A 17,278-nucleotide genomic window follows, 5' to 3' on the forward strand; every position below is an offset into this window, starting at 1 on the left:
TTGAATGAATAGAATATAGTGAATGTTTTTTATATTTTTAATAATTCTCAAACTTACCGGAAATGGAACATTAGTTTTTTTTCGAATATTTTATATCTTTCATTCACATTTCTGTTGTCAATCACAAACCATTGCTGTATTGTTACCTATTGTTACACATTATTTATTTTCTGTTATAAGGAAAACTTTTAATTTGATCGTGTTGACGGCACTTGTTGCCATTCGCCGTCAATTCTCATTTCGACATCTTTTCTTCTGTTTGGTTTGTTTATCGTATTAAGTGGTGAGTTTCTCTTACAAATGAGTAATGAACAAAAAATTCTATTATTATTAATTCTATTTATAAATAAAAGGTGTTCAGTACATGAACATAAATTGTAAAATTATTGTAGAATTATAGTGAAAAATAGTGCATCATAGATAATAAAATTAGTTAATTAAATAAGTCTCAAAAAAGGTGTAATAATGGCAATAATTTATCTTTAATATTAAAGTTTTGTGTATGGCAATTTTCCTTTCTCTCTTCTCTCTTGGACGGCCATTGCGTTAACATATAAAAAATTGTGTGCATTAATTTAGAGTCAAAATAATAAAATAAAGTTATTGAGAAAATTAAAGTATGTTTCATTAACATACTTTAGTGGTCCTTCGATTGTTAATTGAATAAAATCAGTGATTCGTCGTAATATTACCCGGCGTGCTTGCTATGAAAGCACATAGTGTCGGTGGCGGATACCTATGGTGAAAACACAAGTTCGTGGAGCATTCATCCTATGCATGGTGCCCAAGAAGTTGCTGGAGGCCTACGTAAGTTCCCAAATCTATATTTGTGGACGAATTTCATACTTTCTTCGTTGGAGTTTTTTCAATTGGTGTGAAGTTGGTTGGGAGTGTGACGTCACGATCAACGCATAAATAGAGCAGCCATTTGCATTTCGTTCGCCGCATCAAAGAACAGCGAGACGCTAACTTCAGCACGAAACGTCAGTCAAGTGTGACAATAGTGTTCTGTGGTGACAATCATCTGTCACTTGCACTTGACACCTCCCGGCTGTCATCCTATAGCTTCGGACAATACATTGTCGTGTTTTAAATCTTTTATAAGTTTATTTCGCAATTGGAATATTTTTCACGTAAACATTGTAAAATGGAGACGGAAATTAAACGTCTTAGGATAAAAAGGCGACAACTTAAAGCAATAATTACAAGGATCGAGTCTTTTATAAAAGACCCGGTTGCGCTAGCTGCTGCAAGCAAGGACATGTTGCAGGCAAGAAAGGAGAAGCTTGTAAGTACATTGAAACAATACGAAGAAGTATCCTTAGATATATTGTCAATTGATGAGAAAGACGGTGAAAACATATCAGATGTTGAGGAAAAGTATTTTCAAATTTTGTCAAAATTAAATGAAACCCTAGGTTTATTAAGAAACGGTGAGAGTTTAGCTAGTGTTAGCATTTCTAATTCTAAATTACCAAATATTGATATATGTAGTTTTGATGGAAAAGACTTTACAAAATTTAAATCTTTCATGGACTTATTTTTGGCAGTAATAGATAAAAATCAATCTCTTTCCAATGTTCAAAAATTATTTTATTTAAGAAAATATGTTACTGATGATGCTCTTTCTTTAATTATTAACTTACCGATTGAAAATGAATCATATCCAATTGCCTTAGAATTGTTAAACAAGCGTTATGACAACAGACCACGTTTAGTGTCTAATCATATAAACATTTTGCTAGATTTACCTCAAATGCAAAGAGGAACTGCAGCTATAATTCGGTCATTCGTATCTGATATAAGACAACAATTGTATGCACTTAAAAATTTAAATATGCCCACCGATAGTTGGGATATGTTGTTAATATCAATATTAAGTCGCAAATTAGATTCATACACCAATAGGGCTTATCATCTGGATAAGGTGGACTTTGATCAAATGCCTACTATTGATGGATTTCTGACTTTTTTGGAAAAGCGTGCTATGGCGCTTGAGGATAGCCCCACATTAAAGGGTGCACCTTGCTATGAAGGTCCTCGTTTTAAACAGAGTCCTAAGGCAATAAACACCGTTATCAAAAAAGCTTGTTTATTTTGTAACAGTATGGATCATCCTATATTTTTATGTCCTAAATTTAAAATGAGTACCATAAATGAGCGACTCAATTTTGTCAATTTAAATAAACTTTGTAAAATATGTCTACGTGAGCACAGCGACAAATGTAAGTTTAATTTTAAATGTAAAACTTGTAAACATGCACACAATTCACTCTTACATGAAGAGAAAAAAGATATTGTAACTTTGCACTCTAACAGACTGTTATTCAATAATGTAACTTCTGTTTTGTTACCTACTATACAGGTAAAGATATTTGATAAGTATGGACAAGAATTTTATGTAAAGGCCCTACTAGATAGTGGCAGTCAAGCTTCAATTATAAAAAGGTCTCTTGTTGAACAGTTATACTTAAGTCCTATTTCTCAAACATGTAATATCATAGGTGTAGGCAACAATAATAATCAGGTCAGTCAAATTGTAAATGTCACATTGAGCTCACTAATTGAAAATACTCAATTTCAGGTAAAATGTCATGTAGTGGATTCCATAACCACAAAATTGCCTCAAAATTATTTTGATTTAAGTAGCTTGGAGATACCCAAGAGTGTTACGTTAGCTGATGTCAATTTTAATGTCCCTTCTGAAATTTCTTTATTACTCGGCGCAGATTTGTACTTTAAGACCTTATTACATGGTCACATTTATTTAAATAATGGATTGGTGTTACAGAATACTCTATTCGGGTACATAGTGGGTGGCTCAATGGCATGTAATAATATAAAAAATGATACTACTTTAGTTATTAACCATGCGGTAGAAAATGAAGATAAGTTGAGTGACATAATGGAAAAGTTTTGGTTGTCTGAAAAAGTTCCTGAGGTGACTAATAAAGTAAATTGTGAATTTCAGAAAGCTGAACGTATCTTCAAAGATACTATGAGTTTAAAAAATTGCAGATTTTATGTAGATTTACCGCTAAAGACTTCGTTAAATATGTTGCATATTGGAGATACATTTACAGCTGCACTTCAGAGATTTTATTCATTAGAAAAGATGTTTCAAGCTCATCCTAGATATTTTAACCAATATAAATGTTTTATTGACGAGTACATATCTTTGGGACATGCTAAAATAGTAGATATAAATGATTATGATGTTTATAGTGACCCTGTTTATTTTCTAGCTCATCATGCAGTGCACAATGAGCATAGCAAGACAACCAAATTGCGGGTTGTGTTCAATGGGAGTCTGAAATCACAATGTAAAATATCACTTAATAATGTCATGTTAAATGGACCAATAGTTCAAAGTGAGTTATTTGATATACTAGTATTATTTAGAACTTATCGCTATACATTGATGTGTGATATTGAAAAAATGTTTAGGCAAATTTTCATTAATTCTATTCACACGCCTCTGCAAAATATTTTGTGGCGAGATAATCCACAGAAACCTATAATTTGTTTACAGTTGCAAACAGTTACCTATGGTTTGAAATCATCTACATACTTAGCTACAAGGTGTTTGTTGGAGCTTGCTTATATCTATAAAGACAGGTTTCCACTAGCTGCAGATGCTATAATTAGAAATACTTATGTAGATGATATAATATGTGGCGCTGACAACATAGATCAGCTTCGGAATCTGAAACAAGAGCTTATACAATTATTAAGCCTTGGCAGTTTTACACTACATAAATGGTGTTCAAATAATACACAAATTTTAGAAGATATACCATCAAATAGGAGGTATTTTGAGCATATTAATATTAATAAAGACAACATGATTAAAACTTTAGGATTAAAATATAATATACTTACCGATTCCTTCGTATTTTCATGTCCAGCGCAAGATTTAAAGTTACTTAAAACTAAAAGGGAAATTTTAAGTTTTATAGGTAAAATATATGATCCTTTGGGACTTATTGGCCCTATAATAGTTACAGCTAAATTGTTTATGCAAAGTTTATGGAGTTTAAAAATAAATTGGGATGAGGCTATACCCTCAAGCCTGCTAGATAAGTGGTATAAATTTGGTGAAAGTTTAGAGAAGATGAATCCCATCAATACTCAGCGTGGTATTGTTTTTGGTGATACTAATAATGTAGAGCTGCTCGGTTACTGTGATGCTTCATTTGATGCAATAGCATGCTGTCTCTATTTAAGAGTTTTTCATAGAGATGGTAGAGTTAGTGTAGCCTTACTGTGTTCTAAGTCTCGAGTAGCACCTTTAAAGAAAACACTCACAATTCCAAATTTAGAACTAAATAGTGCTCTTCTTCTCTCTCAATTAACACACAAAGTAAATAATACACTTAAGGCGCGTTTTCCTTTAAGAACGATTTTGCATTCAGATTCACAGATAGTTTTAGCTTGGTTAGGTAACAAGAACATAAAGAAAAATACTTATGTTTCAAGAAGAGTAAGAGAAATTACAGATTTAACTAAAGATTTTACCTGGACCTATGTCAAAGGTAAAGACAACCCTGCAGATTTGTTGTCGCGGGGAACTGCTCCACATAAATTGGAGGAGAGCTACATGTGGTTTCATGGACCACAGTACTTGTCTGATAAATACTATGAACATATTATGTATGATTATAAATCTTGTGTAGTGACGGATAGTATGCCGTGTGATACCCTTATAAATAGTGATAAATCAGTTAAAAAATTTTGTAATGTAGGACAGTTCGATTTAAGTGAGGATATATTCTATAGATATTCAAATTTTTATAAGTTAAGAAGAATTATTGCACTTATTTTAAGATTTAAAAACAACACACAGAATCCTAAAAATAAATTATGTGGTGCAATAACACCTAAAGAATTATGCACTTCTCAAGTTATGATTTTTCGACATATACAGGAAATACATTTTCATAATGAAATAAAATCACTTACATTAAATAAACCTGTAAAATCAAACTTAAGTAGCTTACACATTTTTCTTGATCATCAACAATTAATAAGAGTAGGAGGACGTTTAGATAATACACCAAACATTTCATATGATAAAAAGCATCCAATAGTTTTACCCAAGTCAGACCATGTTACACATACTCTTATAAATTCTGAACATTTAAGACTATTACATGCTGGAGCTAAGTTAGTTCTCAGTTCATTATCGCAGGCATATTGGATAGTAGGTGGTATTCGCGAAGTCAAAAAGGTACTCCATAGGTGTATTGGATGCTTCCAAATCAAGGCCGCAACTGCTAAACAGCTTATGGGTTCATTACCTGCAGAGAGAACTACTCCCGCTCGACCTTTTGAGGTAACCGGTGTTGACTTTTGTGGTCCATTTGAAATGAAAATAGCTAGAATTCGTAAACCATTAATTACAAAAGCATATATTGCCTTATTTGTTTGCTTTTCTACTAAAGCAATACACTTAGAATTAATCAGTGACCTTACCACTGAAACCTTTTTAGCATGTCTTCGAAGATTTATATCTAGACGAGGTGTACCTAATAGAATTTATTGTGATAATGCAAAGACATTTAAGGGTGCTTCCAATTATTTAACTGAACTGTATAATCTTTTAGCGTCTAAACATAATATGGACTCTGTACATCATTTTTGCTCTGATAAATTAATTAATTTTAAGTTCATACCTAGTTATGCCCCAGAGTTTGGTGGTTTATGGGAAGCTGGGGTAAAAAGCGTAAAGTATCATTTAAAAAGGGTTGTGGGTTTTGCCTGTTTAACCTTTGAAGAGCTTTATACTATTATTACTCAAATAGAAGCCATATTAAACTCTAGGCCCTTGCTCCCTATGAGTAGCGATATATCTGACTTAACATATTTGACTCCGGGACATTTCCTAATTGGGGCTCCTCTCACTAGTATACCAGAACCGAACCTTTCAGATATTAATATAAATAGACTTAAGTTTTGGCAAATTTGTACTAAAATTAAACAAGAATTTTGGAAATTGTGGAGCAATGACTATTTAACTCAACTACAAAATAGACCCAAGTGGAAATATAATTATGATAATTTAAAAGAGGGTGACTTGGTCATTGTGAAGCAGGTTAATGTGCCATCATTATATTGGCCCATGGGGCGCATTGTTAAAACATTTCCTGGCTCTGACCATAAGGTTAGAGTGGCTGAAGTAAAGATGGCAAATGGTAGAACCTATGTTCGCTCTTATCAAAAATTATGTCCGCTTCCTTTAGTTAACTAGTAGATTATTATAGGCCAAAGTTTCTTATATCTTTAGAATGGTATAATATTGTTAAAATAATTTAGTTTTAATTTAAAGTTGCATTAGGTTTAAGATGTAAGACTATGTTTAATTTCTCATACATACACATTTTACACAATTTATATTCTCATACTAGTATAGTTTTGTTTTTTGTCAAGCTTGCCCCGCCAACTATGTTCAGTACATGAACATAAATTGTAAAATTATTGTAGAATTATAGTGAAAAATAGTGCATCATAGATAATAAAATTAGTTAATTAAATAAGTCTCAAAAAAGGTGTAATAATGGCAATAATTTATCTTTAATATTAAAGTTTTGTGTATGGCAATTTTCCTTTCTCTCTTCTCTCTTGGACGGCCATTGCGTTAACATATAAAAAATTGTGTGCATTAATTTAGAGTCAAAATAATAAAATAAAGTTATTGAGAAAATTAAAGTATGTTTCATTAACAAAAGGTTTCCAAATACGAAAATAAAAACATCTGTAATGTGATCTGATTTTGTAGGATATGGTCATTCAAATGATCATTGGTACAGCGATACTTTATAACTTTTTTTATTATTATTAAATATATAGACTAGCGCTTGACTGCGATCTCACCTGATGGTAAGTGAAGATGCAGCCTAAAATAGTGCGTGCTTGCCTAGAAGATGCCTATTCACTCTTGATTTGAATAAAAACGAAAGGATATCTATAAATAAATAAATGAATAATTATCTTAAATGTCTGTTAGTTGAAATTTATTATTTCTCAACTGAGAAATTCGGAAATTTATTTCTCCAGCAAATATTTACTAAGAATATTTCAAATTTTTTTCTTATCGATAAGGTTAAGAAGGATCAGAAACATTAATAAATAACAGTATACAGTAGCTATAAATTAAATCACATATGCTACATTCTAAGCTATTTACTTAACATAAGTCAAACAGAAACAATAATATGTATATAAGCTGCGATTATAGACATCTTTAACAGAGGTAGGGTACAGCAAGATATTTCCTGCTCAAAATATAGTGCAGCCCGACTGTGGTAGTACTTCGACCTTACAGAAGATCACAGCTAAATAATACTGTTTTAAAGCAGTGTTGTGTCCCTGTTGGTGAGTAAGGTGACCAGAGCTCCTGAGGGGAATTGGGAATGGGCTCGGCAACGCGCTTGCGATGCTTCTGATGTTGAAGGCGTCTATAGGCTATGGTAATTGCTTACCATCAGGTGAGTATATAAAACTATTTCGCATTGTATATGTTAAAAAAATTCAAAATGTTAATACTAGACTAGTCTAAGTAAATGCTACTCTAAGCAAAAATAAAACTAACCATACAAATTTCATCTTCTATAAACAGTCTTCACTGTGATATACAAGCTTACTAATTTCAAGTAATTTCAAGTAATTTTCTCAAATAGCATAACATTTTTTACAACAAAATTGCACGTTGTTAGTGCATCAGCGTGTTTCCGTTCGTAATACTCTTAAACGTATTTAGAGAAAATCTCGACGGTAAATACTATGGCATAGACTTTGTAATAGTTCTACATTCCAGACGTATCAGGGTTTTAGCACAATGGTCTTGGCACGGGTAGATCTTGCGGTATTTTCAAGGAATTCTATACGAACTAAGACGGTACTGATGTGTGAGTTTATGTGGAAACATTAAATTTATGTGTGACTGTGTTTTGTTATGCTGTTTATAGAAATGCTTTGTGTAGTGCAGTATTTTTTTCGTCAGAGACCTTAAATCTAAGTGCAAATTAAATTATTAAATTACTCAACCGTTTAGAGATGGTTTAGTTGTGTTTTCTGGATTTGTTTCTTGTTGTTTTTTTTACGTCTTTTGTTCTTTTTACTAGGTAGACCGATATCGATTATTCTTCTTATAATCGAAATTTGAAACATCTCATGTGGTCCTATTCAAATTTAATCGAGGTCGGACAAGAAACTTTTTAATTATTTCCAATAATGTGTATTTACTTGACAATTTTTTTTTGTCTGCCTACGTTGTATTACTTGTCGATATATTTAAGGTCTGTTTATTTTTCTGCTGGCTATTTATGGTTATTTTACTGCTGGCTTGGAAATAAACAGGCCGATGACGGGCAGCAGCGTCTTCGGTGCGACAAGGCCAGCCCTGCGGTCACCAACTATGACTATGACAAAGCACACCAATTGAGCTCACGCCATTTTTGGTGCAAACTTGTGGAGGCTTATGTCCAGCAGTGGACTACGATAGGTTGATCTATCTGTGTATCTGTTTGTGTTGTTTGTGTATGTGTGTGTGTGTGTGTGTTTATTTTTCATTTGCAATTAAATGATTGAAACAAAATAAGTGAAAAAGTACATAAATATGTAAATGACAAAGATAAATCATATTTAAATTAAATGAAACCATATAACAAATCACTATACAAATAATTGGACGTAAGACAAACATATTTACCAATTTCGTTTGGAGAGCAACCATAGCCTTTAAGAAGCACTAACACTATCCTTACCTTATATTTCTTATTTAAGCACTTTTTATCATCAAAATCAGATGAGTTCAAATAAAAGGACTTAATGCCTAGCAACTTATCTCATTCAACCGTTTGGCTAAATATAAAAATATAGGGTCAAAATTTGTCAATTTGCTCCGATCCATAGATGTAAACTGTGAACTTTTTGGTTTTTAAAGTGACACATATTCTATCGCCCCAAAAAAAATCGCTGTCATTCTGCCTCGTGACGAAACAAAATTCAAAGACAAGTATTTTATCGTTGAAATGTTAAGACTAATGAAAAAATTTGAATGCCCAGTGAATAATATAAAATACATTTACCTTTCTATTCGCTTCATATTTGGACTTAGGAAATATGACCACATTTCTGAGTTTCGCAAAAAGCTCGGGTGGCTCCCAATTCGACTTCGCCGGAATACTCACATCCTTTCACTTCTCTACTGCGTACTGTTTAATCCAAAGACGCCTTCCTATTTAAAAGAGCGCTTTGAGCTACTATCAAACTGTCACGATCGGTCTCTTCGATCGGATAATAATCTTATTCTTAAAATTCCTTCTCATACTTCTTCTTTTTATACTAACTCTTTTTCGGTACAAGCTGTTCGGTTGTGGAATGCTTTACCCGTAAATATAAGGCGGGCACAATCACTAGACACTTTTAAAAGTTACTTAAAGAAACACTATTTAAACTTATGAGTCACATTATAAGTTTATAAATTTAATTTACTACAAATATTACTGACAATGACTTTAGCCGGTCCTTCCTCTCTTCTGTCGTATGTATATTCGTATTTTCATATTCTTTATATATTATGTTTATATATATTTGATATATATATATATATATATGTGTATGTATGTGTGTATGTGTATGTATGTATATGTATATATATATGTATGTGTGTATGTATATGTGTATATATGTGTATGTATATTTACGTATTATATGTATATATTATGTATGTACACCTCCATGCCGTCTAATTCTTTAGTCATGTCCTTTTCATGCTAGAGGTTGTCTGGAAGAGATCGCTCTTTTAGCGATAAGACCGCCTTTTGTACATGTCTATATTTTCTTTTACGGTGTAAAATTTTTCTCTGATAGTGTACAATAAAGAGTATTTGTATTGTATTGTATTGTATACATAAAAGTGATTCAGCTGCTCAGTCGAAATAATCTGTGGTCTTGTTTTGCAGATCCCTGCACTGCGTGTTGTCGAGTAATAATAAATGAAAAATAGCATTATAAAACAACCTTTTATTGCTGCTGCGGTTTTTGTGTTACTTTAAAAGTGCGGCAATTCGTAGAATCGAAAAGATTAATTTAAAAAAAAAAAAGTAGAAATCCGCCACGGTTTCATACACTTTTATTTTTTAATTTCATCCTGCACTGTGATTGCAATTTCGTTTGGAAACTAGTATTTTTGAGAATTCGTAAAAGTTATCCATGAAATCCTATTTTTTCGACGATCACTGTCTGTCTGTCTCTTTGTGCGAAAGCTGTCATTGAAATTAGTTTGATTGAAAGTAGTTTATTTATGCTTGTAAACTGTTTATAATTTCTTTTTGATAATTTCAGATCAAGAGTAAATCTAGCATATGATTAAATTTTAAGATTTAATTTTCAAGTGCTGACTTATACGTTTGGTCCATCTAAGAGTATCCATCGATAGTTTGGAACCCTCAAAAAAATATATAGAAACAAGGGTAAAAAGGAATTTAATTGTAATAATGTAGTTTTTATTAGTTTATTTCCAAAAAAAGTTTTAAGTACACATTTATGTCATATCTTTTAAGAGTTATAATCTTTCAAAATATTAATCCTTTAAAACGACATTTCAATGTCATCTTTTCTATAAAAAAATAATTTTTCATGACAAATTCAAATGTTTCCTTGTATAACGATTTTCAGGTCTTAGAAGTAGGTAATCTTTACTAAGCTTTTACTTGATTATACACCTGAGACTTAAAAAGTCTTTCTCAAAATCAAAGCAAAAGGTACACCTTGATCAGAATATTTTTGCCCTTTCATATTTAACTTATACTTATTTATATATTTAATATATTTTTTTTTTACTCACAATAATAAAATATAATATATTCTTTATTGTACACTAGAAAAAAAAAACTAAATTAACCACAAAACTAGACCGGCTGTCACTACTACCGTTTGGTACCTTTACCAATTAATTTCAAATATCAGATATTACCAATGTACCGAAAACTCAATTTCAGTAATAACCTCAGAACTAAAGCGAACGTCAGGCAAAAACTTCGAAAGTCATTTCAACACTATTTGCGATAAATGAGGAAAATTTAAAATCGACGTTCGAACTATGGACTGTTCTGGAATTTTAAGTGACATCTGGTAATGCCATTAATATAGACGTGGAACTCGAAACGTTAGCCGATATGTACCGTAATGGTTTGAACGGATTTATAGGAGAGTTTGGCCGACTGTTTTTTAATCTGGTCTCTCCGTACTGACAAAGGTAGCAAATCTATTTTTTTTAATATGCTTTTTAGGAACATGTAATTGTTGGCTATAACATATCACTCAAGGACTAATGAGACTTAAGAGTGCTTATGCTATAATTGTATTTGCTTGCAAGTAAAAAAATTGACTATAATTACATCGACCAGTAAAACAACAACGTCAACGAAAAAAATACTCAAGTAAGTAAAAATTATGAGAGATTACTCAAAAATCATTATCGAGATCTCAATCAAATGTAACTACAACCAGCTTTCAATTAAAAAAAGAATGATAGAAATCGGTCTACTCAGTAAAAAGTTATGAGGTAACACATATAGAAAATACAATCGAATTGAGAACATCCTCCATTTTTGTAGTCGCTTAAAAATGTATTAAACGTTTACGTATTTTGGTCTGTTTTAAAACATGCAATCATTCAAAATAGGTAGGCACAAGAAATTTTTCTCAATCCTGGCTTTTCGGATCCTGAAATCATCTCGCAAGCATTCAATGCATGAAATCACACAATCTTAAGTTAAATAAATATAAAAAACACACTTAATAGAATATTACAAACCTAATACAATCTTAGAAAATTTTTGATACCACAAACTTTGTATAAATATTCGAAAGCATTTGTTTGAGGAGAGAAGTATTTTTGAAAATATGTAAGCTTATATCTAGTCAAGAGAAAATTGAAATGAAGGAATTATACACATTGCTTCAGTGATTGCTGAATATTATTGGTAATAGAAATGGTATGTGTGCCATACCTTTTTTAATTATTTCTAGTGTATTCGGAAAATGTGATATATTGTTTTGGTTTTGTATTTACTACGGTTCAGTTTCCATTACTGTTATATACTATAAGTTATAATCTTCAAATTATTGCGTTCTGTGACCACATTCAGGTTTACAAGCTGCCCAGACAGACTTCGTTCTATCAAAAGTTTATAGTATTTTTTTATAGTAGTAAGAGAAAGAAGTAGAAAGTTTATAGTATTTTTTCGTAGTAGTCTTCAAACGCAGTGTGGGACGTCCTCCGGCTCGTTGGACTGACGATCTACGTAAGATTGCCGGTGTAAGCTGGATGAGAATTGCGGAAAACCGGGATGTCTTTCGTGAACTTGGGGAGGTCTATGCCCAACAGTGAACTGCAATAGGCTGAACTGATTGAGTATTAAAACCTTCCATGGACCTTATGAAACATACAAAAAATATATATTTCCAAATCGGTTGAGTCATTCTTGAGCATGATATACATATGCGCTTAGTAACATTCATTTTTATTTATATAAATTACAGCACTGTGGCGCTGTAATCGTCAAAACAATGTGTCATATTTAAGATGCTATAAAAATATTCGTAATCTATCTATATATCTATATCTATACATATATAAAAGCGAAAGGTCACTCACCACGAAATCTCCGAAACTATAACACCTACAAACTTGAAATTTAGCAGGTAGGTACTTTAAAGGACGTAGACATCCGCTAAGAACGGATTTTACGAAACTCGACCTCTAAGGGGGTGAAACGGGGGTTAGAAGTTTGTATGAAAGTCCTATGTTTTTGAAGTAAGAGACTTGAAATTTAAAATTTATGCTCTATAGATAGTGAGAAGGTGTTCAAATAATGTATCTTTAGAAATCAACTCCCTTTTGGGGTTAAAACGGGGTATGGTAGGTTGACTCACTCATCACGAAATCTCCGAAACTATAAAAGCACAAACTTGGAATTTGGCAAGTAAGTTCCTTATAGGGCGTAAACATCCGCTGAGAACGGATTTTACGAAACTCGACCCATAAGGGGATAAAACGGGGGTTGGAAGTTTGTATGAAAGTCCTATGTTATTAAGGTAAGAGATTTGAAATTTAAAATGTATGCTCTATAGATGGCGAGGAAGTGTCCAAATCATACATCGTAATCTATATATATAAAAGAGAAAGGTCACTGACTCACTCATCATGAGAACTCAAAAACCACTGGATGGTCCATCCATCCAGGATGGACAAAGATGAAATTTAGCAGGGAGGTAGATTATAGTTAGTAAACGTCCGCTAAGAACGGATTTTTTGATATTCCACTGCTAAGGGCGTTTGATTGGGGTTGATAGTTTGTATGAAACATATACAGCAGCTATAAGTTCGCCTGCTAGGTTGTTTATACTGCAGCCTGAAAATAAAACTAAAAATGTGGTGTATAGAGAGGTTTTATAATAATTGTGTTTGCTCGCAAACGAAAAAAAACCGACTTCAATTACATCGTAGTAATACAACGTAGATCGACGAAAAAATAGTCAAGTCTCGAGAAAATTTATATGTGACCACATGATAAAAATCAGCTTTGGATTTAATTAAAACTTATCAAAACTGGTACACCCAGTAAAAAGTTATTGCGGATTTTCGAGAGTTTCCCTCGATTCCTCTAGGATTCCATCATCAGATCCTGGTTTCCTTATCATAGTACCAAACTAGGGATATCTACTTTCCAACGTAAAAAGAGTTATCAAAATCGGTGCATCCAGTAAAAAGTCATGTGGTATAATATAACATAGGTCGACGAAAAAAGCGTCAAGTAAAAACCATTATTAGATATAACTCGAAAAGTAGTTGTTAGATCTAAAATAAATTTAAATGGCACCATTTGACACAGACAACCTTTCGATTTAAAAAAAAAATTGTCGGAATCTCCACCCGGTCAAAAGTTCTGATGTAACATATATATAAAAAAAAAAATACAGTCGAATTCCTCCTTTTTTTTGTCGTACTCTTTACCGGACACCCGTTTCCGTAACAACACAGATATTTTGTCTAAACGAAAGTCCAGTAATAAAATAAAAAATAAAAAATAAATAAAACAACTACAGCAGGTTAGCTGGAAGAGACTTCTTCTAGAGTTATCTCTACCGGCTCTTCTACATATAAATTATACAATGTGTATAACGCCTGACTGACCGCAGTAGTCAGTGGTCGTCATCCGGGCTACATCTGACGTCCGTTAGCAATAGTTTTCATTCATTAGTTTTGTTTCATAGCATATTGGAAAATTACTAAAAGCGGAAACATCGACATTTTTTTTATTGTCCGCTTAACTCAAATACGCCAATACGCCAATACGCCAACACGCCAGCACGCCAACATGCCAACACGTCAAAATGCCAACAGGCCAATGCGCCAACACGTCAACACGCCAATACGCCAATGTGCCAACACGCCAACACGCCAATGTGCCAATACGCCAACATGCCAACAGTCCAACAGGCCAACACGCCAACAGTCCAACACGCCAACATGCCAACACGCCAAAATGCCAACACGCCAATACGCCAAGACGCCAACAGTCCAACACGCCAACACGCCAATGCGCCAACACGCCAACATGCCAACACGCCAACACGCCAATACGCCAATGCGCCAACACGCCAACACGCCAATGTGCCAATACGCCAATACGCCAACACACCAATACGCCAACACGCCAACACGCCAACTCGCCAACACGCCAACACGCCAATGTGCCAATACGCCAACACGCCAACACGCCAACACGCCAATACGCCAATACGCCAATGCGCCAACACGCCAACACGCCAACACGCCAATGCACCAACACGTCAACACGCCAATGTGCCAACACGCCAACACGCCAATGCGCCAACACGCCAACACGCCAATGTGTCAATACGCCAAGACCCCAACAGTCCAACACGCCAACATACCAACACGCCAACACGCCAACACGCCAATACGCCAATGCGCCAACACGCCAACACGCGAATGTGCCAATACGCCAACATGCCAACAGTCCAACACGCCAACAGTCCAACACGCCAACATGCCAACACGTCAACACGCCAATGTGCCAACACGCCAACACGCCAATATGCCAATACGCCAAGACCCCAACAGTCCAACACGCCAACATGCCAACACGCCAACACGCCAACACGCCAACACGCCAATACGCCAATGCGCCAACACGCCAACACGCCAACAGTCCAACACGCCAACACGCCAACAGTCCAACACGCCAACATGCCAACACGCCAACATGCCAACACGCCAATACGCCAACACGCCAACACGCCAACAGTCCAACACGCCAACACGCCAACAGTCCAACACGCCAACATGCCAACACGCCAGTACGCCAATGCGCCAATACGCCAACACGCCAATGCGCCAATACGCCAACATGCCAATGTGCCAATACTCCAACACGCCAACACGCCAACACGCCAATACGCCAACACGCCAATACGCCAACACGCCAACACGCCAATGCGCCAACACGCCAATACGCCAATGTGCCAATACGCCAAGACCCCAACAGTCCAACCCGCCAACACGCCAACACGCCAATACGCCAATGCGCCAACACGCCAACACGCCAATGTGCCAATACGCCAACACGCCAACAGTCCAACACGCTAACACGCCAACAGTTCAACACGCCAACATGCCAACACGCCAACATTCCAACACGCCAACACGCCAAAACGCCAATATGCCAATGCGCCAATACGCCAACATGCCAATACGCCAACACGCAAACAAGCCAACACGCCAATGCGCCAACACGCCAACACGCCAATGTGCCAATACGCCAACACGCCAACACGCCAACACGCCAATACGCCAATACGCCAACATGCCAATACGCCAACACGCCAATACGCCAACACGCCAATACGCCAACACGCCAATACGCCAACACACCAACACGTCAACACGCCAATGCGCCAACACGCCAACATGCCAACACGCCAACACGCCAATACGCCAATACGCCAATGCGCCAACACGCCAACACGCCAACACGCCAATGTACCAATACGCCAAGACCCCAACAGTCCAACACGCCAACACGACAGGACGCCAACACGCCAATACGCCAACACGCCAATACGCCAATACGCCAATACGCCAACACGCCAACACGCAAATACGCCAACACGCCAATACGCCAATGCGCCAACACGACAGGACGCCAACAAAAATAACAAACCTGTTTAATAACGAACCGTTATTATTTTATGATATTATATCTGTCCACGTCCGCAAGAAGCCACTAAAGGACATCGTGGCAGGATAGGAAATTGACTTACCCTTTTTGCGCTTGATAAAGGTCCAAAAAAGTTTAGAGTTTGAAGACAAAGTTGTTTCCAGGCTATTCAAATACAATTTATAGTTTAGATTATGAAGCTTCGCGCAACGCTCCCTGAGCAACTTAAAAGTAATTAAATCACGACGGTTGCCATTTTTACGACATTTAAATTTTTCATTGATGACTTTTATCAGTGCTGCAGAAAACCATAGCGGATATTTACTAGACCGTGTTTTGGATTTGGGCACATGTTTAGCAATGATAATTCTCAGAACAGCAATCATAACTCGACATTTCTTCTCCCAAGAAGAATTCAGGGCACTTGTAATTTTGTCACAGTCAGCTTTGTAGAAGCGGAACCTAGCCCCAATACAAGATTCGAGCTAATTTTAACCCGAAAGTTAATTTTAACGGAAAACTCAATAGGAGGGTGTAATGGTTCAATCCCGGAAAGAGGGTCCTTGCTTTCGATCAATTGGGAGATAACCAGAGAGCTAATTACAATATAAACGGTAATATAAACGGCGCAAATGTATAGATAGTTTGACCATTGGTATTTAGCAGTTCAAGTGCGACTCACAGTGCGATATACAATTTATGTGGAGTAATTGTGAGATTTTTCCCAAATAGGAAGGCAAACATCTTAACCTAAGTGTATTAATATATTATATGATATGATATTTGAGAGTCGATTCATTGACGAAAGCAATCTATATAATTGTGTTTGCTCGCAAACGAAAAAAAAACCGACTTCAATTACATCGACGAGTAATACAACGTAGATCGACGTAAAAATAGTCAAGTAACTACGCGTTATTAAAGATTACTCAAAAGTAGTTATCAGATCTCAATAAAATTTATATGTGACCACATGACAAATGACATGACAAACATCAGCTTTCGATTAAATTAAAAATTATTAA

At 35.1% G+C, this 17,278-nt stretch overlaps 1 protein-coding gene across 2 annotated transcripts; it reads left to right on the forward strand.

Moving 5' to 3' along the window:
* The first annotated feature begins 353 nt into the window (after window positions 1-353).
* LOC123662649 lies at window positions 354-6,708 on the forward strand. 2 transcript variants are annotated; one of them, XM_045597458.1, is made up of 2 exons: window positions 354-807; window positions 3,246-6,708. In XM_045597458.1, exons 1-2 carry the CDS (start codon window positions 774-776, stop codon window positions 6,248-6,250), a joined length of 3,039 nt encoding a protein of 1,012 aa, XP_045453414.1. In that variant the 5' UTR covers window positions 354-773; the 3' UTR covers window positions 6,251-6,708. The 2 variants fall into 2 exon arrangements, with proteins under 2 accessions (XP_045453414.1, XP_045453415.1); XM_045597459.1 differs by having other exon boundaries at window positions 354-2,941; window positions 3,246-3,384.
* Window positions 6,709-17,278: the final 10,570 nt, after the last annotated feature.

The sequence above is a fragment of the Melitaea cinxia genome, chromosome 19 (genome assembly GCF_905220565.1).
Source record: "Melitaea cinxia chromosome 19, ilMelCinx1.1, whole genome shotgun sequence".
NCBI classification, from domain to species: Eukaryota; Metazoa; Arthropoda; class Insecta; order Lepidoptera; family Nymphalidae; genus Melitaea; species Melitaea cinxia.

Coding starts and splice junctions, on each gene's coding strand:
- LOC123662649 (XM_045597458.1), top strand. CDS start 774: ATGCATGGTGCCCAAGAAGTTGCTGGAGGCCTAC. Junction 808..3,245: donor AGAAGTTGCTGGAGGCCTAC/GTAAGTTCCCAA, acceptor TTTATTTTCTAG/CTCATCATGCAGTGCACAAT.